Here is a 22,243-nt window from a genome sequence, read left to right as displayed (position 1 = left end):
ATTTTGATTTGGAAATTTACCATGTGGAAAGTTGAGTTATTGATTTTTAAAATCCGCGTGACTATAGTCTAGGCCCCGCCAATGGGATGATACGTTGGCCCTGTCGACTTGTACTGAGGAACTAGTTCCGACACCGCGACCACCGGTGATAGAATAGTGGCGGCACAGGGGTGCGTTTTGCTCTTCGGAGCGGCTCGGTGGAGCGTGAGTTTGGCACCAGGGGGTGCGGCACAGTGGTGCGTTGGCTCAGTGGAGCGGCTCTTCGGAGAGTTGTATTGGCACTTCGGTGTAACCATGCCACTGGGTGATGTGGCCGTAGTCATGCGGTTGAGTTATTTTGAGTCTCGGATCGGGTTTACGGATTGTCGTGTGGATTTTGGATTCATGAGTTTTAGCTGCTTTTTATATGCATCATGACATGTTATATGATGACTTTATTGCATGATGTTGCCTACTGAGCTGTTAGCTCACTCCTACCATTTACATTTTTGCAGGTGATGATATATGATTATGGGGATTACGGGATAGAGTGATCATGATGTAATTAGCTAGTGGATATTGACTTTCTCTTTTGATTTATGTATATATGGACATTTGAATTGAAAGTTGGAATTTATCTTTGTTTAGCTATTGATGTGGAATCTGATTCATCTGCCTTGCGTGCCTGCGGGGTTCGCCCTGCAGGTGCGCGGCGTCTGCTCGCGCCCCGGGCCCCGGGTTCGGGGCGTGACAATCACACTGCTCTCGGCATGCACTGGAGAGAGGTTCCAGGTTCAAAGGCAGAAAATGGCATTGCCATAGTTTTTTCGCAAAATGAGTACAATCTAATCTCAACACAACGAAAAACATAAATAGCCAAAGTGAAAAAACAATTAGAAAAATAATATTTTTAGGAGCAGGTTCCTACTTATTCTGGATGGTTATTTGCAAATAAAACATGAACCTATTCCAGTCTGAATGCCATACTCTGGGTTTAACATCTGCAAAGAGATCCAGATATTTGGTTTCAACAGATTGTGTAAAAGCTCTCTCGGAAGCAACTTCAGAAAGTGGCTCTCATACAACATACAAAAGGCTAAACTTCATAGCAGCAGGAATTAACAAGATAGAGGATGCTACAGCAGCTCCAAATAAACGATGCGAAATTGAATATGCTGCACTCAGCTGTGGCTTCTTCAGAGGCAGATGCGGTGATAATGGACGGTTTGAAACAACTTCAGTGGATTCAGATAAGGCTCGACTTGCTTGGAGGGCTCGGCTTCCATGTGAAGAATTCATTGGCTGTGAAGTTCTCAAATAGAAAGAAGATCCGCAAGGGGACCTACTGAAAGTTCTGTAGACCCCAGGTCGCTCAAGGATTGGAAGTGACCGGTGAAACGAACCTGTACTACAATATCCAGAACTGGTGCCTGTGAAAGGATTTGAGAAAATTGAATGCAGCATGAACTTAGCACCATACTGAAGCAACTGTAAACACACAGTACCGTCAGAACTCAAGAAACCTAGTAAATATTAATAGCATAAGCTCAGATGCAAGACATAGGCGGCTAGCTGAGATCAATAGGAATAGCTGAACTAGCAAACCTCTTAATTAAAACAAGCTTGTCACAGATGCATGGCTAGCAAGTCTGTGCGGAGGAATACAAGGTGAGTTGATTCCTCGCAGAGATTTGCACCAACAAAGATATTTCAAGGAACAATTGAAACATGAGTTATCGACCGAAACATTAAATGCGTGCTTAAACAACTTGTTAATAATTAACTGACAGGTGGTATAGATGACATGAAGATCCCTTGACTGCGTCATCCAGTGCTGTAAAAGGAAATTACATCTTCATGTTTTACTCAGCCGAATTTCAGAGACTGGTTTCCTTTTCCTTGCAAGAGCGTTTTCAGATCCTCTGTTTTGTTATTCTGATCTTAGTGTTTCCAGATCCTGCAAACCTCTAATCTTCCACCTCCCCCCTCTTCCTATAACTTCCCTGTATTTTTACTTTCTTAATAAATCTGGGTGGCTGTTTCGCTGCTCCATCAAAAAAAGATAATGAGGATATTTCTTAAAGCTACGGAAATATGAACCGACTAAACAAAACCAAGAAAAAAGCTAGAAAATAAGGACTTTGTGAAGCTATTATCCTTGTATATAGTTGTAATCTGGAGTCACTAATACAAAAACAATGCAAAAATGTAACTAGGATATATACGTGTCCATGTATCTATGTACAGAACTTGAAGGTTACCTGAAGAATGGATGTAGGAGTGGCATCGAATTCTCTTTTCACGGCATTTGTATGGTTTCAGAATCAATATGTATGAAAGGTATGTGAGCAATCTTTGGCCAGTCATCTCCTCCTCTTTGGCATCGGTCCTTCAAAAAAGGGCATGCACCGATGTGTAATTCTTCGAGCGAAGTAGACACGCCATTCCCTGGCAGTGCCCTAACCTTAGGGCAGGTGAGTATATATAACTTCCTGATAGAGGGAAAATTTGCCAAAATAGGTAGGCTTTCAAGACTATGGCAGTCAGTTATATGCAGACTTTGAAGAGATGTTAGTTGCTGGAACCATAGCTCCTGTTCCCCTGTAAAGTTGGTCATACCATGACACCAACGTATATGCATCCGCTGCAGTGAGGGGAGGCTTCCCAACAGAATCCACAGATTTTGAAGTAGGACCGTGTCGTCTATGGTGAGACCATTAAGAGTTCGCAGTCCCTGCTCCTCGTGGAGCTGCACAGGTTCTGAGGACTCGATGAGCTTCGGACATCTTGTGAGTTCTAGTCTTTCAAGTGTAGTAAGGAACTGTAACCCCCCCCCAACTAACTTCATCTCCGGGCAATCCCAAAGTTCCAAATGTTTGAGAGAACTCAAATTTGATAAACAAAGAGATACTTGGGCGCGGTAATCCACGAGATGTAGATCGGTGAGAGAGGTGAGACTCTGCAAACATCCGGGCAGTGCATTGCCAAAGTCACCCCAGTATCCGATGCGGAGCTCTACAAGCGATGAGGACAGGAAGAGGAGGGGAACTTTCCTTAGCTTGTAGCAACCTTGGAGGTAGAATATACGGAGGCGAGGTAAAAATTGTGCGCCATCTGCTTCCAACCATTCCTCCCATTCCTTGAAGTCCTTAAATGTTAGTGCCTCGAGGGATGGAAATGCCACACCAGTGTCACCATAAAATTCACGACCAATTCGTTTTACGGCAGGCATGTTGGCAAGATGAAGTTCCTTGAGGAAAGGCAGCTGCCCTAGTGGCGGCAGACTCTCCAACCTGACACAATAATCTAGAGAAATAAATTCTAGATTGGTGAGAAACTTGCTTTCCACCATCCATGTTGGAAATCTGGTACCTCCATAGCCCTTGATCCTCAGCTCTTTAAGACTGGGATGTGGTTGGAGGCCTTCAAATATCTCCTTCTCCGCATCAGGAAGACTTCTTGCATCTAATTTCTTGACTAAATGCAATGCAGTTAGGTGTTCTTTGTCTTTCAACATCGCCTCCATGGCCTCCTCCTTACTATTGACATTCTCAAGATTCTTGATCACAAGCCGTCTCCGAAGATTTCTCAAGCCCTTCAACTCTCCAATCTCATGTCGCCTCTTCTTTGTGACTTGGAATTCCTCTAATTCTTGAAGGTTGATAAGATCTCCAATCCCAGTAATTAGAGAAATTGTGTCCGCTTCTCCATATAAATGCCGCAAGTTGCTTAATTTGTTCACGTCTTGGGGTAACCTTTTAAGATGGCAGGATCGCATCCTCAGAACTTGAAGATGGCAAAGCCTACCAAATGATTTGGGCAGCTGTTTGATCTTAGTGCAGGAGACATCTAAGTACCGTAGATGTGATAACCCACTGATAGCATCCGGTAGCTTCTTCAGCTTTACCTGGCTGTAAGATAAATCCAAGACACGCAGGCTTTTTGATTGTTTTAACATGCCGTCAAGAAAACTACAAAATTTTTCAGAATCATAATCACCAAAGAATAAAATGGACCGTAGGTTTTGAAGTCTACACGTGCCCATAATTGCATCCATTTTTTTATCAGTCCTCAGAGTCAGGTGGCGAATTGTCTCTGGAATTTTTCCTTTCTCATCGCTGATGACCAAGCATTCATCCAACGAAACATAGACTGCCAATTCTCTTATCAGATCATGCATCACATACTTGTCAGTCAGAGTTGGTAGAAAGAAGCACCTGTTAGTTAATTCGTCAAATATCTGACCCCCGATGTCTTCCATTCTCATTGTTACCCGACTCTTGTTCTGGATAAAACCTTGAGCCATCCATATCTGGACTAACCGATCTTTTTCCAAACAATAGCCCCTGGGAAATATGGAACAGTAAGCGAAGCATTGCTTTAGATTTGCATTCAAGTGTTCGTAACTCAAAGCCAGAGATGGAAGGATATTATCCAAAACATATTCATGTTCCCACCACTCACTTTCTAAGATCATCTTCCAGTAATCCTCATCCAGTTTGGAGTTCAATAAACTTCCCAGTACCTTCCCAGCTAGAGGTAAGCCATGAAGTTTTTCAGATATTTTCCTTCCTATTGTTTGCAATTTTTCCTTTCGCTCTTCCTCAAGATTTTTTTCACCAAACGCACAATGTTCAAAAAGTATCCAGTAGTCATCTTCCTGTAGGCTCTTCAATTCTATGGGGTCCATGGTGCCCATAACTTCTGCTACTACTGGACTCTGTGTTGTCACCAGAACCATGCTTCCTTTCGCTCCAGATGTCAAGACACCATGGAGTTCTCTCCACTTGCTACCTGTCTCATCCCACACATCATCAAGGACAAACAAAAACCTTTTGTTCCTCGTAGCATCTCCAACTTTCCCTAGAATGCCATCCAAACTACTATCGTCCGAGATCCGGGCGAGCACCGAGTCATATGCCAGCTCTTTAGAAATCCGCTTGACATCAAAATTGTCAGACACATAGACCCACTTCCTCAGCTCAAAATGCCTTGCTACTCTTTCATCATTATAAATAAGTTGAGCCAGAGCAGTCTTGCCAACACCCCCAATGCCTACTATAGGAAGAACACCAAGACTCGGGTAGCTACTACTCCCAGTCCCACATTTGATGCTAGATTCCGGTTCATCAGCTAAATGCAACAACACATCTAATATCATGTCTCTCTCTTTGTCTCTCCCAACCACAATGTCCTGGATAATCGAGCTGGTCTCTCTGGTCACACTTCTCTGCTTTGTGGTGTAGTCCTTTAATTGTTCTTCCATACAATTGATGTCAAGATAAATCTTTTCAAGATTTCCCGCAAGATTCTTCAAGTTTTTCAGGTCATCGTCGGACATTATAAAATGCTTGAGAAGCTTAACAGCGTGGGATACGAAGTCGCTCACCTTGCTCTTGCCGTGCAGCTTGTCATGAAGCTCCTTGAATTCAAGCTCATCCAGCACATCGTCAGCCTCGTAGGCAGCATCTTTGAGTTGCCTCAGCCACGCGGCCAGCGCTGCGTCCCTGATCGGCCTCCCCTCCGCTGCCTGGATCACAGCTCGGATACGAGGAAGTCTGGCCTTCACATCCTCCGCCATAGCCTTCGCACCCGTGAGCAGATCATATCGGTCGTCCAAATGCAGCGAAACCTTCTCAGCCAGTTTATTTACGACGTAGGATGCAAACCATCCTCCGACCCTCGTTCCGATCATCCCCATATCCATATTGGAGGACGCTCCGGCTGCACAGTGGTAGTCTTGTTCTCGGTAACCTGAAGACAGGAAGCTTGCTCGCTGGGCCTTCTTCCTAGCTTGCAATTTTAAGCGGTGTGATTAAAACCACAGTCAAGGTGCATCAATTGAAGACCGCATGCTAGTGGACAGAAAGAAGAGAAGACCGCGTCTACGAATGCATCAATTGAATAAAATATAGCGCCAGTCAAGGTGGGCCGGGCTGAATTTCATAAAAAAAAATGGTTTTCTTTCTGGTTCAAGGACTTTCCTTGTTCCTTCAAATTAGCATTAAAGTCATCAAATAAAATATTACGTGTCAGGTACGAGACTCTCCTTACCGGTGAAAAGCAGGTTTTTAGAGATAATGCTGGATTCCAAGTTGCAAGTTTACGTCAGAAAAGCTAACATGAGAGGAATCAGTTGCTATCGAACTTTTTCTGCAGTGGGGACCTAGTTTGATGTGATTTAAAGACAAATATCTAGAATCCTAGCCATTGCAAGCTCCTTTTCTTTTCTTTGTGACAAAATTATATGCTTTTTTTTTATGGTTCTGGTTGGTTTAGTTTTGGTTCGGGCATCTCTCCCCCAACTTGCGTCTGCTCAGGATGGAGGAAAAAGTCCGTCATGATGATCCACTTGAACAACGACCGTTATAATGCAATAATAAATTTCTAAAATAATGATCTGGTACAACATTAAGATAGCGAGGTATAAGAGCACCCGAGATAGAGAAAGTAGGGGTTGGGAAAATGAGGGGGAAGGGCGTTTGAAGTCGAAAATTTTCGTCCGCGGTTCGTTCCCCGAAGCCGAGCTAATTTTTCAGGCTAGCATGCTCGAGTTAAACTTTCATAGCCTGTGCAATTATAAGCGGTGTGATTAAACCTGTGCATAAGAGTCCTATGCTCGTGGATGGTAAGCAAGCAAGACGGTGTTTACCGGTGCATCAAAAGCAAGTTTATAATGTCAATGATGGTGCGAGCCATTATTTCACATAGCTGTCCTTGATGTTGACCATACCCTAGAAATTCAAGGGGTTAGTTTTCTTCAGAATAACACTATTACCTAGAAAGGCTACCATGAGAGGAATCAGTCGCTATTGAACTTCTTCCGCAGTGGAAAAATGTCAAGAATCCTAGTCATTACAAGCTCCTTTTCGTTTCTCTGTTACAATGAATGTTACATGCTTTTTTTTTATGGTCCTGGTTGGTTTACGTTTTGGTTTCGGCATCTCTCCCCCAACTTGAGTCTATTCAAGGTGGAGGGAAAAGTCTGTCATGATGATCCACTTGGACAACCACCATTACGATGCAATAATAAATTTCTAAAATAAAGATCTGGTAAAACGCTAAAATAGCGAGGTACAAGAGGACAGTCGTATAGCCATAGCAGCCCGGTCACCGGCAAGGTACAATGATCCCATTTTGGTGCCCCACGAGGCCGGGCTGTACTTGAAACCCGCCGGCATGCTCGGGTTAGACTTGAAACCCAACCTTTTTTGCGAGTTTGAGTCCAGTCCTCATACTCGACTTCATTAAGGGCTTCATACTATGCTGTCTCTAACTAGTTACTATGCTGTTCTTTTAAGTATTTCTGGTTTAGCAGAGTCACCACATTGAGAAAACTATTTGAGAAATATTCACACTCAATTTCACAAAGGCTATTCATGTGGTATGATTCCAAAGCCTACTGTAACAAAATTCAGCTGTGACAGAACAAACCTCATTTCTTTTAAAGTTCACCATCGACTATAAGCTTGAGAAAGTAAGAGCAACATATAAGTCATACTAGGTACTTCCTATTCCAAAATTTATTTGTATTCACCGAACAAAGTAATAACAAAAGTAGAGAATATTCCGTTCTGGTTTCAGGCTCTAAACTCTCCCACAGAAAAAAAGACATGAAACTTTTCGAAGCAACCAAGGTCTCTGCAATTCCTTTTAAAAATACTCTGGGGTTTATATTCCTGTTCAAGCAAGCATCCAGTCAAAAGATCCTGCAACAGAACTAAGCCATGCATCACAAATCTATTGAACACCCAGCGAACAGATCAGTTTGGATTAATAAGAGCAAATAGAAGTATAAATAAATAGCAAAGAGTAAGGGAAGCTCTTTCCAGTGTGACTGTGAAACAACTAAGATGAACTAGAAATAAGGTGGTAAGCTAGCTTTCACAGCATCACCACCATGCAGCTGATCTGGCCTAAAAATTAACAAGACCAGATCAACTGCCTGAGAGCTACCCTCCGTTGCAAGATAGTACAGGTGTCTAATTAGTATAACCAATTTTATGCAGGCCCATCAAAAGAGTGTCATTAACAAGTATCTCACGCAGGCTCCACCTGAAAATGGAAAATGTTAGGCATTGAGGTCTGCTTTAATTATGAAAAGCCACATCAGAGCTGCTTCAGTTCCATGTTCAGCCACTACAATCCAAATGCAAGCTATATGTCATGGCAGCAGCCCATTTTAGAGACATAATAGGTTACTTTGAATGGCTAACAGACACAAGACATTTAAAAAAGAAGGTGCATAATTTTCTGAGACCAGCCTTCAAGTCAATCATCATTCTTATGTAAGGAAGTTTGCTTGGTCTCTGAGTGCAACCTGCCCTTTTTTTCTTGCTGAAGGAGGCTCATGCTTGTTTTTGTAACCATCATGCTTAACAACTCGACCAAGCTATCCACGCAAACATAAGTGCGATTTAGCAATTTCCAAATGAACCAGAAAGCTTGCATGAACTTGATTCCATCAGTTCATATATAGCTTGCATGAAACTGATTCCACCATTTACACCACCTAATTCTCTTTGGGAAAATTTGAATATAAGTCTACATAAAATATCATATGGACTGATCATAAACACTGATCTAACCAGCTATACCGAAGTCTTGCTTCTTTGTTGCCTTCTGAGTGCCCATATCTCCCTAAGCCAATGGATCTCTAGTGTGGACATTAGTGCCAGATCGCCCATCACTCGAGTCTACAGTCGCCGCATGAGGATGGCTCAGCCAGTTTTATTGTGGTTGGAGTGATTTTATTTTATTTGGGCTTATTAGGGTATTTTGTTATTTGATAGCCTATAGGGCTTATTTTGGTATTTTGTTATCTTTGAGGGTTTTTGTGAGATTAATTTCTTTTTGGGGTCTTTTTACATTTTCTGAATCTTATAAATGTGTTGGATCGTACATCGTTTAGGGTATGCTATGAATAAAAATTTTGATTCCCCTTCTTTTAGCCTTGGTGTGAAACCCTAGGCTAGGGCTAGGTGCGAAGCCTAGATCTCCTTCTCTCCTCCCTCCTCTTTCTTTCTTCTTACCCTGCTGTCCAGCATCAGCATTGGTATCAGAGGCTTCTTTTGGGCCACTGTGGGCCGTGGGTTCAAGCTTCACACGGGGGAAAACAACAACATAAAAAGAAATCCTTCCTTCCTACGAACAGCCCCTGTTCCTCCCCCCCATCCCCTCGTCCGACGCCCCAACGTCGTCGCGAGCTTTGCCGCCGAGAGCTTCAACCGCATGCCCCACAATCTGACGGAGGAGACCTCCCCGAGCCACCGGCCAACCGTGACCGTGCTCGAGCAAGGAGGACGCGCTCGGCCTCGGCCGCGTCCTTGTCACCACTGCCCATGGCCGGATTCGGAAGAGGAGCACCGCTGACCTCTCCGCCACTGCACCCCATGCACTGATTGCCGGTGAAGTCGGCATAACCATCAGCAACAACCTGCGAAGGAGAAGACCTAGCGGGTACGTAGCGGGTTAGCGAAGCGGGTCGCACCCGTTAACCCGAATTCACTCGATTAAAAAAAGAAAAGAAAAAGAAAAAAGTGCATGTGACGCACGTGACGGACCCGTAATGGGTTATCGGAGCGGGTCGTGCCCAATAACCCGAATCATATTGGATCTGAGCTAAAAAAAAGAGAACTCACTATTCATCTTCTTCCTCTGCGGCCGTCCGCAGCGCCGCTCTGCCTTTGCCGCGACCGCCTCTGCCTTCGCCGCTCCGTCGTCGCCGCTTCCGCCTTTGCCGCTCCGCACTCGCTACCCCAAGCCTTATTGCCACCCCCACAACCCTCTCTCTTTCTTCCCCCACACTTCGCTTCCTCCCTTCCTTACCGCTCTCCGCTTCTTCCCCGTTGCCGCCCGAGCCCCACTACCCCTCGTTCCCCCTCTTTGACACCAGAAAGTCGGCACCCCACACCCGGCGCTACACCCCCTTCTCCTTCACACCAAAACCCTCACTCCACCCCAACATCCTTGTCCCGACCAGGCCAAGGCCACACCCAACCACCCCTTCTCCCTCCTTCGGCCAATCTCCCACAATCGCCACCCCTCTCCCTCCCTCTTTTGGCTCCTCAAGGGTTGAAACTTTTGTCATCAGGCCACATGGTATTGAACCCCCCCCCCCCTCCGACCCCCCCCCCCCCCCCCAAACCCAGGTTCCTTCTCACGGGCCCAAGTTATCAGGCCCGCGCTCTTACGACCTAATCCATCCCCTTCCCCCTTCTTCAATTTAAGGGCCCAACAGGTCCTTTCTTACACAGGCCCACACCACCCCCTCCTTTCGGGTCCACAGCCCATCAGGCCTCCCACCCCACCTCCTAATTTGGGGCCCAATAGGCCCATTAGGCCCTTTTCACACCGGCCCACAGTACCCCTTTCCCCCTTTAGTTTACAGGCCAATCAGACCACACAAGAAGCTGAGACCAGGCCCGCCGAATTGCAGTGATCGGATCTGATTTGACCAGGCCTGCCTAGACCTGACCACGGTTCCGGAACCGCCGGTTCCGGTTCCACAAAAACCTAGAACCTTAACCGGAACCGAAAATAGTCGGTTCGGTTCCGGAACCAGAACCGCCGGTTCTGGTTCCGATTCCGATTCTAGACGGTTCCGGTTCCGGTTCTAGACGGTTCCGGTTCCGGTTATAAAATTTTGAAAAAAAATAGATTGTGTAATTAAATTGGAAAAAAAATTTAAATACAAATAAATTGTGTAATTAATAAAAAATGATAATTTGTGCCTCATTTTATTATTTACTCATCAATAGAGGGGGGTCGGTAATTTGGATCCCAGAATTTGGGTTTGGAACATATATTTCCTTGCCTTCATTTGAGCGGGAGGAAGACATTTTTGATAATTGGATTGGAAAAAATGAAAATATGGGAAGGTTATGAAGTGTGTAGAGAATTGGAATAGATTGAATAATTAAGAGTAAAAAATTGAGAGAGAGAGATTGGAAGATTGAGTCATTGAGTGGTGTGGCGAAAAAATTGATTTGGAGAGATATATATAGTATTGGGGATAATTTTCGTTTCCCAAAATGCCCCTCAAACTAGCCATTTTTAGTTGTTAGGAGGGGTAAAATAATCGTTTCCCAAAATGCCCCTCAAACTAGCCGTTTTTTAGTTGTTAGGAGGGGTAAAATAGTCGTTTTTTCGGTTCGAACCAGAACCGAACCGCCGGTTCCGGTCCCGTTCGGTTCCGGTTCCCGTTCGGTTCCGGTTCCGATTCCGGTTTCGGTTCCGGTTTCGGTTCCGGTTCGGTTCCGATTCCATCAAACCTGGAATCTTAACCGAACTGTATTCCTCAAGATTCCGGTTCGGTTAAGAACCGCGAGACATGGTTCCGGTTCCGGTCCGGTTCCCCGGTTAGAACCGAACCGTGGTCAGGTCTAGGCCTGCCGAGTTGCTATGATCAAACCCAATTTGGAGCCATTTGACGAGCCTACTTGCTGCGACAGCATCTCTGATCGTCGCCCCAGCCCAAGTTAGATTTCTTCTCTTATTGGAAAATCTATTTATTTGTTTAAATTCAGCATCGATGAACTTTTGTGTGCTCTATTGACTTAGCTTGCCGTGAATTTAACACATACACCCAAATAACTTGAGAAAGTCTTACAGTGGCCCATCTTTGCCATTAATTGTAGGGCTGCTTAATCTTTGGAAGTCCTTCGAGGCTCTGTGATACCCTGCAACACACAGAATACTGGCACTACTTGACTGCAATTACTTGCTTGCACTTATTACATGATCCTCTGGTTGATTTCATTTGTTACGGATTAGCTTTTCGTTTATATTGAGCATGCACATTGCGCTTTAGGCATCATTTTCATGCATTAGGTCTGCCTAGGAACCACTACTGTCTTTGCATTGTAAGGCTACGCACAACTTTGTACACTCATTATATGCACTTTCATAGTGGTCGTATTGTCTCCCAGCTCAAATCCCAACTTGCCATGGATCTCAACATTGAAGCCTTGCTAAGGGCTGTCCAAGACTTGACTACAGTATCCACCCAGATCAACGACGGATTAGACTCCGTTGAGGCCTTCCTTCAGAGGATTATGGGATCCAAAGAAAGTAGTGCCTCCAATTTGGAGGGCCCAGAGGTCGAGGATGAAACGTAAGACCATCTAGAATCGGCCCGATAGGGCCACCTCGACACTAGTCCTTTTCCAGGCCATCCTCAAGCCTACCCATGTCACAGAGGACCAGGTCCAGTCCATAATGTTGATAGGGATTATCGCCCCAATATAAAACCCAGAGTCTTGTGTCCATGATGAGGAGTATGATAAAGGACATGATACCCTAGCGTGCATCCGTACTACACCTATATCATTTGCACCTCCAAAAAGAGAGTCTAACTAGTCCACCATGAGTGTAGTCAGATGTGCCCTCACACACCCAAAGAAACTGATGACTGGAGAAGAACCTCGATGTCCCCTACTTATATTAAGTGCAGGGAGAAAGATTGTAAGGTCATCATTAATAGCGGGAGTTGCATTAATGCGATATCTTCTAACATCGTCTCCTCCTTAGGTTTGACTTCTATTTCCATACCACAACCCTATAATATTTCTTAGATTGACACATCTTCTATTCACATCAAAGAGAGATGTCTTGTGCCCATTCACATCCTTTTTTACAAAGACACCATATGGTGTGACGTAATCCCAATGGATGTGGGACACCTAATTTTGGGGAGACCCTGGTTGTTCGACCTTGTTGTTATATACCATCTACGGTCAATCCAACTCTTGTTCCTTCGTGTTCGAGGGCAAAAAGATTAAACTCAATCCTTTGCGGCCCAAGGCACCTAACAAGAACAAGAAGAGTGAAGTGTCCAAGGACAAGAATCTCCACATCCTGCATCTTGCTGAGTTTGAGAGGGAAATGATCAATGAATCTTTGATGTACGCTCTACTTGTCAAAGAAATTCACTCCCATAGTCAGAGTGAATTACCCGCCGACGTCCTCTCTTTTCTTGAGGAGTTTCAAGAAGTGTTCCCAGAAGACCTCTCGGATCCTTTGCCACCTTTGCGTGACATTCAGCACGCTATCGATTTGGTTCCGGGTGTGACTCTCCCTAACTTGCCCCATTACCGAATGAATCCTTCTGTGCATGCTGAACTACAACGACAGATCAATGAGCTCATTCGCAAAGGGTTTATTCGCGAAAGCTTAAGTCCTTGTGCTATACCCGCACTCCTCACCCCAAAGAAAGATAGCTCTTGGAGTAGAATCACGGTCAAGTACTGTTTTTTCATTCCTCAACTCAATGATATGTTGGATATGATGACAGGCGCTACGATCATTTCCAAGATTGATTTGAAAAATTGCCACCATCATATCCAAATTTGCCTAGAGGATGAATGGAAAACTGCTTTCAAGACCAAAGATGGCCTGTATAAATGGTTGATCATGCCTTTTGGCTTCTCGAATGCTCCTAGTACTTTTATGCCGGTGATGACTCAAGTACTGCGACCTTTTATGGGCAAATTTTTAGTCGTGTACTTTGATGACATCCTCATTTACAGCCAATCAAAGGAGCAACACCTAGATCATTGGCGACAGGTATGCACAACCCTGAGGAATGAGCACCTATATGCCAACCTCAAGAAGTGTTCATCCTTCACTTCTCATGTCAACTTCTTGGGTTACATTGTTTCCTCGGAGGCTTGGCTGCTGACCCTGATAAAGTCACTGCAATAGTAGAGTGGCCTGAGCCTAAAATCCTCAGTGAGGTTCGCAGTTTTCATAGGCTGGCTACTTTCTACCTTCATTTCATTAGGGAGTTTAGCACGCTTATGTCCCCAATCACTAATTGCCTCAAAAAAGGCGACTTCTATTGGACTAGTGCCATTGCTAAAGCATTTAGCAACATCAAGAAGAAGATGACTGAGATGCCAGTTATGCGCCTGCCCGACTTTAGCAAGGCCTTTGAAGTGGAGTATGATACATCTGGCCTTGGTATAGGTGGAGTGCCCAGCCAAGAATGCCATCCCGTAGCATATTTTAGTGAAAAACTAAATGAGGCTAAGCAGAAATATTCCACCTATGACAAGAAATTCTGTCGTAGTCCAGGCCCTCCGGTATTGGCGCCATTGTCTGTTGCCCAATGAATTCGTCCTCTACTCTGATCATGAAGCTCTTTGTTACCTCAGTTCCCAAAAAAAACTAAACTCTAGGCATGCCAAATGGGTTGAGTTTCTCCAGGAATACACTTTTGTCCTAAAGCACACATCAGGTGCCTCAAACATAGCTGCTGATGCACTGAGTCATCGAGTGACCCTGCTCTCGACCATGTCTGTCAATATCACGGGCTTCGACAGACTCAAAGAGGACTACTTCTTGCCCTGATTTTGGGGAACTCTACAAAGCCCTCGTTGATGGACGAAGACCCTTGATCGATGGGTTTCATCTTCAAGATGGTTATTTGTTTAAGGCAGCAAAGCTCTATATCCCACAAACATCAGTAAGAGATTTCTTCGTGTGGGAAGTACATGTAGGTCGCCTTTCCGAGCATTTCGGACGGGATAAGTCCATCGAAGAGGTGGAACGTCAATTCTTCTGTCCTAGCCTGAAAAGGGATGTTGCTAAAATCATTGGCCAATGGCGAACTTGCCTATTAGCCAAACACTGAAAACAGAACACTGGCCTAGATACCCCTTTACTGGTACCAGATCATCCTTGGCATGACATTAGCTTGGACTTTGTGCTTAGTCTTCTCCATAACTTCAGAAAACACGATTCCATTCTTGTAGTCGTGGACCATTTTTTAAAAATGGCCCACTTTATCCCTTGTTCAACAACCTCTGATGCCTCCAAAGTGGCCAAACTCTTTTTCCATGAGATTGTCAAACTCTATGGCCTTCCAAACACCATAGTGTCCGACCGAGATGTCCGTTTCATGAGTTACTTATGGAAAACTTTGTGGCACATAGTTGGTACAAAGCTCAAATTTTTCACTGCTTATCATCCACAAACTGACGACCAAACCAAAGTGGTAAACCAAAGTCTTGGTAACCTCTTGCGTGTCTTGTGGGCAAACACACTCGTAATTGAAATTCAATCCTTCCTATAGCATAGTTTGCATACAATAATTCAATCAACAAGTCTATCGGCATGAGTCCATTTGAGGTCGTGTATAGTTATAAAGCCAGAAAACCTTTAGATCTCTTACCCATGTCCCCCTATGTTAGGATTTCTAAATCTGTATAGCCACATTCATCGAGGTCAACTTCTTTCCACCCGAGAGAGCTGGTGCGGACACTAGTGCCAGATCGCCCGTCACTCGAGTCTACAGTCGCCGTAGGAGAATGGTTCAGCCAGTTTCATTGTGGTTGGAGTGATTTTATTTTGTTTGGGCTTATTAGGGTATTTGTTATTTGATAGCCTTTAGGGGTTATTTTAGTATTTTGTTATCTTTAAGGGTCTTTGTGAGATTAATTTCTTTTTAGGGGCCTTTTTGCATTTTCTGGATCTTATAAATATGTTGGACTGTACATCGTTTAGGGTATGTTATGAATAAAAATTTTGAATCCCTTTCTTTTAGCTTTGATGTGAAACTCTAAGCTAGTACTAAGTGCGAATCCTAGTTCTCCTTCTCTCCTCCCTCCTCACACTTTCTTCTCTCTTTCTTTTTTTACCCTGCTGTCCGGCATCAATCTCTTTGCTCAACAATTCACTATCTTCCAAAACCACTCCCTTGTCAATCACAGCACTCAAGTCAGCCTTGTCGAACAAGATCACAGGAAACTATTTCTTATTTGGTCACCATACAGGAAACTAAGGAACACTATTTAACAGTTTCACACTCGATCTCAAATAGGCTATTCATGTGGTATGATTCCCAAGTCTGCTGTGAGCATTCAGCCGTGACCACAAAAAACTCCACTGCTTTCAAGCTTCCCATTGACTAATTCATTACTGTGAACTATAAAAAATAAGATCAATAGCTATCTTAAGTACTTTCTCCTTGAAGATTCATTTGCATTCAACAAACAAAGTAAAAAGAAAAAATAGAGAAGACTTCATTCTGATTTTACTATACTCTCCCACAGGAGCAGGCATGAAACCTTATGAAGCTGCCAAAATCTCAGCAGTTCCGTATAAATCCACTGGGCTCTGTTTTCCTGTCAAGCAAGCATCCATGTTGTTTCATCAAGTCGTCCTGCGATAGAACAACCATCCTGCAATAAAACTTGGACACATTTTATAAATCCAACGAACAGGCTCTCAGCTTTCCAAGTTCAATATAAAAAGTAAACATCTCGACTACTTTTTTAGAAACATCTCAAAAAAATGCAGTTAGCTCCTACCAAAATCACACCACAAAACCATGGAGAGGGTCTGATGATAAATAAACATTTTCCAATGGACAGAAGCCAATTGTAGTTACTACAATTTCAAGCAAATCAATTTGGATCAATACAAGCAAATAAGAGTCTAAAAAGTAGCAGAGAATAAGGGAAATATGTTGGTCTTGCAGAAACAATGAGGAGGTTTCAATTGATCCTATCCAGGGCTCTGTCTAGCATGGCTCTAAACGTCTAAGATTACACTAGAAAAAAGGTAGGAATGTTAACAGCAAGCCTGCCTTCATAATATTACTACCATGCAGCTGATCTGACGTAAACAACTGAGACCATGTCAGCTGCATGAGGGTACATCCATTTCAAGATAGTAGGGGTCTCTCATTGGTATACACAATTTTATGCAGGCCCAGACAAAGATGAGTTACCTGCATGCATCTCAAATGCAGGCTTCACCTGAAAATGACAAATGTCGGGCATTGAGGTGCCCTATAACCATGAAAGGCACTTTGGAGCTGATTCAGTCCAATGTTTAACCAAACACTACTAGTGTATAGTCCAAACGCAAGCACCAGACTACGGTAGAAACTCTTTTTAAACACGCAGAAAGCTTTTTTTCATTTTTTCCCCCCAAATAACTTTGTACCCACAAACTCCAGACATGTAGAAAAGGAGGAGCATCTTTTTCTAACTGTAGGCTAAGCATCAACTATCCATCTTATGGAGGGAACTCACTAGTTTCCCTAGTGCAAATGGTCCTTTTTACTTGATAAGAACTCTGCTTGCATTGGTAACCATCATGCTTAACAGCTCAGCTGAGCCCTTCATGAAAACTTTCACATCCAACTACAATTTGGTAATCTCCAAATGAATCATATAGCTTGCATGAACTTGACTCCATCAGTATCACATTTTTCACATCATTATCCTGGGGAAAAAATTGAATATAAATACCCAAGTATCACATTAATTGATTTGTGAAACCACGGATCTCGCCAGCCATACCAAAGGTCTTCCTCTATTTCTCTTAAATCCTAAGTGCCTGCACCTCCTTAAGCCATTGGATCTCTTTGCCCATAACTTCCATAAGCCACTCCTCCAGCACGACACCCAGGCTAAACTCAACCACAAAATCATGGCCCTCAAATTAACTCGAAGAATCGCCAAGGCAAGCTTTATTGATCAACTACATAGAATGGATATTTCCCACGAGGTTTGCACCTACTTTCCTTAGGTTGTTACATAGAGCACTAGCTCAACTCCAAGCCTTTCCCTCCTTTCTTTCTTTCGAAGCAATCAATGCGGCTAAGCAAACAAAGTAACCCTACCTAAGAGGGGCCCCACCAGACCTCTGAGGGTTGAGAGGTCAGTCAAATCTTGATCCGGTTGCTCCAGTTGAGCTAATTGAGAGAATGGCCTCAGCTGGCCTAATAACTAGAAAATTACTTCCTTGCATTTGATAAATCGCATCCTTCTCAGTCTCGTCCAACAAAAACACTATCAAGACCTCAATCACAGTGCACAAGGAGCCAAAGCATACATCACCATGTGCTCACCTATACGTAATTGAACACCGGAAACGATGCCCATAGCTCTGGATTGAGAGGTTATTTCATTACATGATCCAACCATATGGCAGCCATGGGATGCTAGATCAATCATTCCACACCTTTGAGGAGATGGAAGATCATGGCATCCATGCCACCACCAGACCACTAGAGGAGTTGATTCGGACACGTATACGGAACAAGAACATCGAGAAAGTGAATCATGAATTTCGCGAACTCCCACAAATACATGGAAACGGACTTGTTGCCACGTATACCATATTGTGTAGGTGCATATGGCAGCCTAGGCTCGGCAGCATCTGGATGTGCTAGTTTGGAAGAGATGTGTACAAAGGAGGGTTGCTTGCTTATTGAATGTGCATATAATATCCTGATCCATGGATTTTTTCAAATTAAGATATAGATAAGAAAGTTATGAGACTAATCGCAAAGCATGGCTGCCCACCAATGGAGTTTGCACATAATCAAAGGATTAAAAGAATATGCAAAAATTAATAAAAATGGATAGAAGCAAGAGCCGTGATGGTTGAGGTTAAAAGGCATAAAGCCCAAAAGTGACCTGTGTGTCCACTTGAATCATGGGTTCCGCAAGGTTGGAAACTTCAAAGAGGCTAAGAAGGTTACAGATGAGATTGCAAAGAAAGGGAAAGTTCGAAAAGGTATATTCAATTGTTGTTCGGTGAAACATCTTTTGATGAGACATCAATGGGGAAGAGCATGGTGAATGTTTTGGCATCTCAAAGATTATAAACAATGAAGAACTTGCAAGAATACTTTGATCTACCAATCAAACAGTGCCAGCACAATGTTCAAATCCTTGAAGAGTGTTTCAACAATTGTTATTGACTTTTCCTCTAAGTTATATCCATATCATTCTTAAGTAAAGATCTATGAAGATTTGGTTACTATGTCATTGTTTAGAGTCATAAGGTTAAAATTGAATTGATAACAAAAAGAATGTTACTTTTATTGCTTTCACAGTTATGATATTGATGTTTAATTCTGCATAATTGTTTTTGGTGCTACTTTTTGATGAGCCATCTAGTGTTGTCGCATATTATATTTGCACAGCTCAAAGCACAATAGCAAAAAGATTTTTCATAAAATCTAAAGAGCAAATTGCTAGAAACTTGGCGGCTTCCATTTGGCATCACTTAACAATTTTCAGCTATGAAAACAAAATCGGTTTCTATTAAAAAAAAACTCGAAACTCAAATCTTGTTTGGAAGTCAGTTGGGTTGTGGCAGTGGTAGTGGTGCGGTCACGGCCAGTGAGCAGCAGTGGTGCCGGAAGTGATGGTGTTGGTGGCGGTGGGGTGATAGGCAAGCGGTAGTGGGTGCTAGTGGGGTCCAACGGGAGTGGTGGCAAGGATGGTGAAAGCAGGGGCAGCCCAATGCATTTGGAAGCCTAAGGCGAACTCACTAAGAAAGATCTTTTTTTTAAAAAAAACTAAAAATTTTTAATAAGTGCAAAATACTCGGACCTATCTCGCCGACCTGAACGGGTAACTATTGATCTTCCACAACCATCCAGCTTAGTCAGCATCGAGATTGGGCTGGATTTCAGCGGCAACAGTATCCAACTAGAAATTTTAAACATGTCTCGAGGATATCAAATTTGCAATCCTATTAGGTTCCAAAAAATTTAACCTGAATTCGAATCGGGTATACAAAGATACTACTTTTTTTTTGCTAAAGCACAAAGATACTACTTTGATGTAGCCATTATACACATGTGTGCATGTACGTCCGAGTTACTCTTAGAGAACACTAATACTAGGAAATCTGCAGTACGATAAGTTAGCCATTAAACAGAGAATAATCTATGTATTAAAATTAACGGAAGAGTGGACTAAGAGGTCAAATTCAATTAAGTATAAACAACTGAATCATCTCGGTGTCACATGAGAGATGTCAGCCTGATGACTAGGGAACGCAGGGACCAGAGGTGAGACATCTTGCTGCATCATTGATCTATAAAATTTATAACCTAGCAACACCAATCCAGATTTTTAATCCAAGTGGAAAAATCAACTCGTTCACACAATTTGCCAAACAGTTGGTGGACCACGAAAAGGCTCACGATGTAAGATCAAGTAAAGCCAAGCCAAGCCTCGGCCTGGCCACTGGACAGATGAATGGTTATCACAAAAAGAGTTCGGAGAACGAGACAAGAAGAAAAAAAGGGCATACCTTGCGAGTGGAAATAAGGTCCGGGGATGAGTGGCCTCGACTTCGGTGGATTCGTCTTGTTCTCAGGCCTAACTAGAAACGACTACAGATCAGCGGATGGGATTGGGAGCGGCCGAGGACTTGGGTAAGAGATTGGAGATGTGATTTTGGCGGAAGGCTTCTGGCTCCTGGGACCCAGACGAGAAGACGCCGGACAGGCCCGAACTGCCCGCTGCCGAAGTGGGAATGTGGGATTTGGGAACGGCGAGTCGGCGAACAGAGGCGGTAAGAGATGTCTTTGATGAACAGTGAACTGATCGAGGGTCTGGTTCCCCGGCTGCGGTAGCCCGTAGCCGCGGTACTCCTTGTAACCCCGGCCGGAGACGACCTGCTGGCTCGCCCCTGGGGCGATGGGAAGCAGCCCTTGGGGCGATGGGAAGCAGCCTCTTGCAGTGCGATTGCGATGGAAAGTAGCCGTGGCACTATAGCAGCGAAGAAAATTTAAGATTTTACTGTAGCTCTTCCTTGAACCTAAGCGGTGGCCTTCCTTTGGGCCAGGGATTAGGCGACCGCCTAGGTCGGGCCGGCCCTGGGTGAAAGAGGCAGCGGTGGTGGCAATGGGCGGTTTTCATTTTCAAAGAAAAATGAAAGCTATTTCTAAGAGCTTTCACTTTTTTGAGAACTCTAAAAAGCAGTTGTCAGAATATTAAAAAGTGGAAGGGGGAACCAAATAAGTTTCAAGCCTCAGTTTCTACATTTTCAGAAACGAAAAATGGCAGCGATGCCAAGTAGGTCCCTAGTTTCTGGTTTTCTTGCAGGGCTTCCCTGACTGATCCAAGCTTAAGTTTGAAATTGTGAAAAAGCTTAGGAGGGACGGCTTTCCTTCTTATATGGTGATACACAAGATTAATAAACCTAGTATTGAATTTTACCTTCATTCTGTTCTATTGATGCTGACCATTCCTTTTGCTTCACAAAGATAGTTACCTCAAAGCATATGTAATTGGTTTGCCATGACTTTCTAAAGTCCCCTCTTTTCTTAAACTAATAGCCAACAGCTGATGATTTAACTCAGTCATAAAACTATTATTCTTCTTTATGTTCTAGGAGTATTCACCTTTCCATAATAACAGATGACACAACAATGTTCTTATAAAAGGTACTATGGCCAGTAAAAATGGTGATTTTTGTTGGCAATGCCTCAAGCCAAAACAGGTATAGTAGATTCATGCTGCTCAAAGCTTGTTCTTACTCCCATCTGTAACCCAGGGTTATTCTCATAAACAAAAGTTGGAACTATCATAATTATGACATTGACATTCAAATGGCACTAATAAGCTAGTCCTTTTCTTTCCACATCAACCAAATGCTTCAAGCCTTCATTAACATCAAATCTTAATCGCTCCATCTAGTGATACTGCAGTTGTTTAAAGATGACATATGCTTCATGAAAACGTAAACCATTTATTGTCAAATAAGATAATGCCCGGGAGCATATTCGCAACAGAGAACTCTTAATAAGCCATCAACTTGGATGTAGTTTGATTAAGAAAAAACATTTATTGAAGTTGATGGAAATTATCATCTAGTATCAACAAAATTAGATCTTCACATGAAACATAATGTTTCACAAGAAACATTTTCTAGAAGACTATTGAAAGCTAAATGAGCATACCCCTGTTTCAGCCTTTTTCAGATATTATACGGCATTATGACTAGATCCGCCAGGCATGCAAGGTTTTGGATAAGAGCAGTTGGACTTTATCCAAGACAGAAACCAACTGATGGGTTAGAACTGGATATTACGTGATAGTTGATCCATATTATTAGCTTATATTTTGTTTCTTACTTTGACTTATTGTAATGACATTATTGTTTCTTACTCTGTAAGATACTAATGTACCAAATTAGAGTACATTAGTCATGCTTACAATTAACACAACTGATATTTGATCAGATGCTTTATAGTGTCTAAAATTGTAAGGCCCGTATATGGTTGCTCAGCTTTATATTCATGGAGAGGGAAGTTAAATCAATTGCCACTAAGTCGAACTAATGGAGTATAGGAGAAAGTTAATATCTTCTCCCAGTCTTGTTATATTTATCAGTAATATGTAACTGCTGATTTCCATAACCTCTTCTTATCATACAAAGAAAAGATCATAAATAAACAGCCGGGTAACCATATAATTTTAAAATATTGCCTTCTGTATAGAAG

General features: G+C 43.1%; 1 protein-coding gene across 7 annotated transcripts; it reads right to left on the bottom strand.

The window, feature by feature from the left end:
• Positions 1-978: 978 nt before the first annotated feature.
• LOC113463371 (putative disease resistance protein RGA4) lies at positions 979-21,180 on the bottom strand. 7 transcript variants are annotated; one of them, XM_039125993.1, is made up of 3 exons: positions 20,047-21,180; positions 2,241-5,768; positions 1,625-2,023 (listed from the first exon to the last, which is right to left on the bottom strand). In XM_039125993.1, the coding sequence occupies exon 2, from the start codon at positions 5,684-5,686 to the stop codon at positions 2,279-2,281; it is 3,408 nt and encodes a 1,135-aa protein (XP_038981921.1). In that variant the 5' UTR covers positions 5,687-5,768; positions 20,047-21,180; the 3' UTR covers positions 1,625-2,023; positions 2,241-2,278. The 7 variants fall into 7 exon arrangements, 5 of the variants coding, with proteins under 5 accessions (XP_038981922.1, XP_038981923.1, XP_038981921.1 ...); XR_005511724.1 differs by lacking the exons at positions 1,625-2,023; positions 2,241-5,768 and adding exons at positions 7,973-8,034; positions 16,050-16,163 and having other exon boundaries at positions 20,047-20,955; XM_039125994.1 differs by lacking the exons at positions 1,625-2,023; positions 20,047-21,180 and adding an exon at positions 979-1,409 and having other exon boundaries at positions 2,241-6,308.
• Positions 21,181-22,243: the final 1,063 nt, after the last annotated feature.

Source organism: Phoenix dactylifera, chromosome 4 (assembly GCF_009389715.1).
Source record: "Phoenix dactylifera cultivar Barhee BC4 chromosome 4, palm_55x_up_171113_PBpolish2nd_filt_p, whole genome shotgun sequence".
NCBI lineage: Eukaryota > Viridiplantae > Streptophyta > Magnoliopsida > Arecales > Arecaceae > Phoenix > Phoenix dactylifera.
This window is presented reverse-complemented; position numbering and strand designations above follow the sequence as displayed.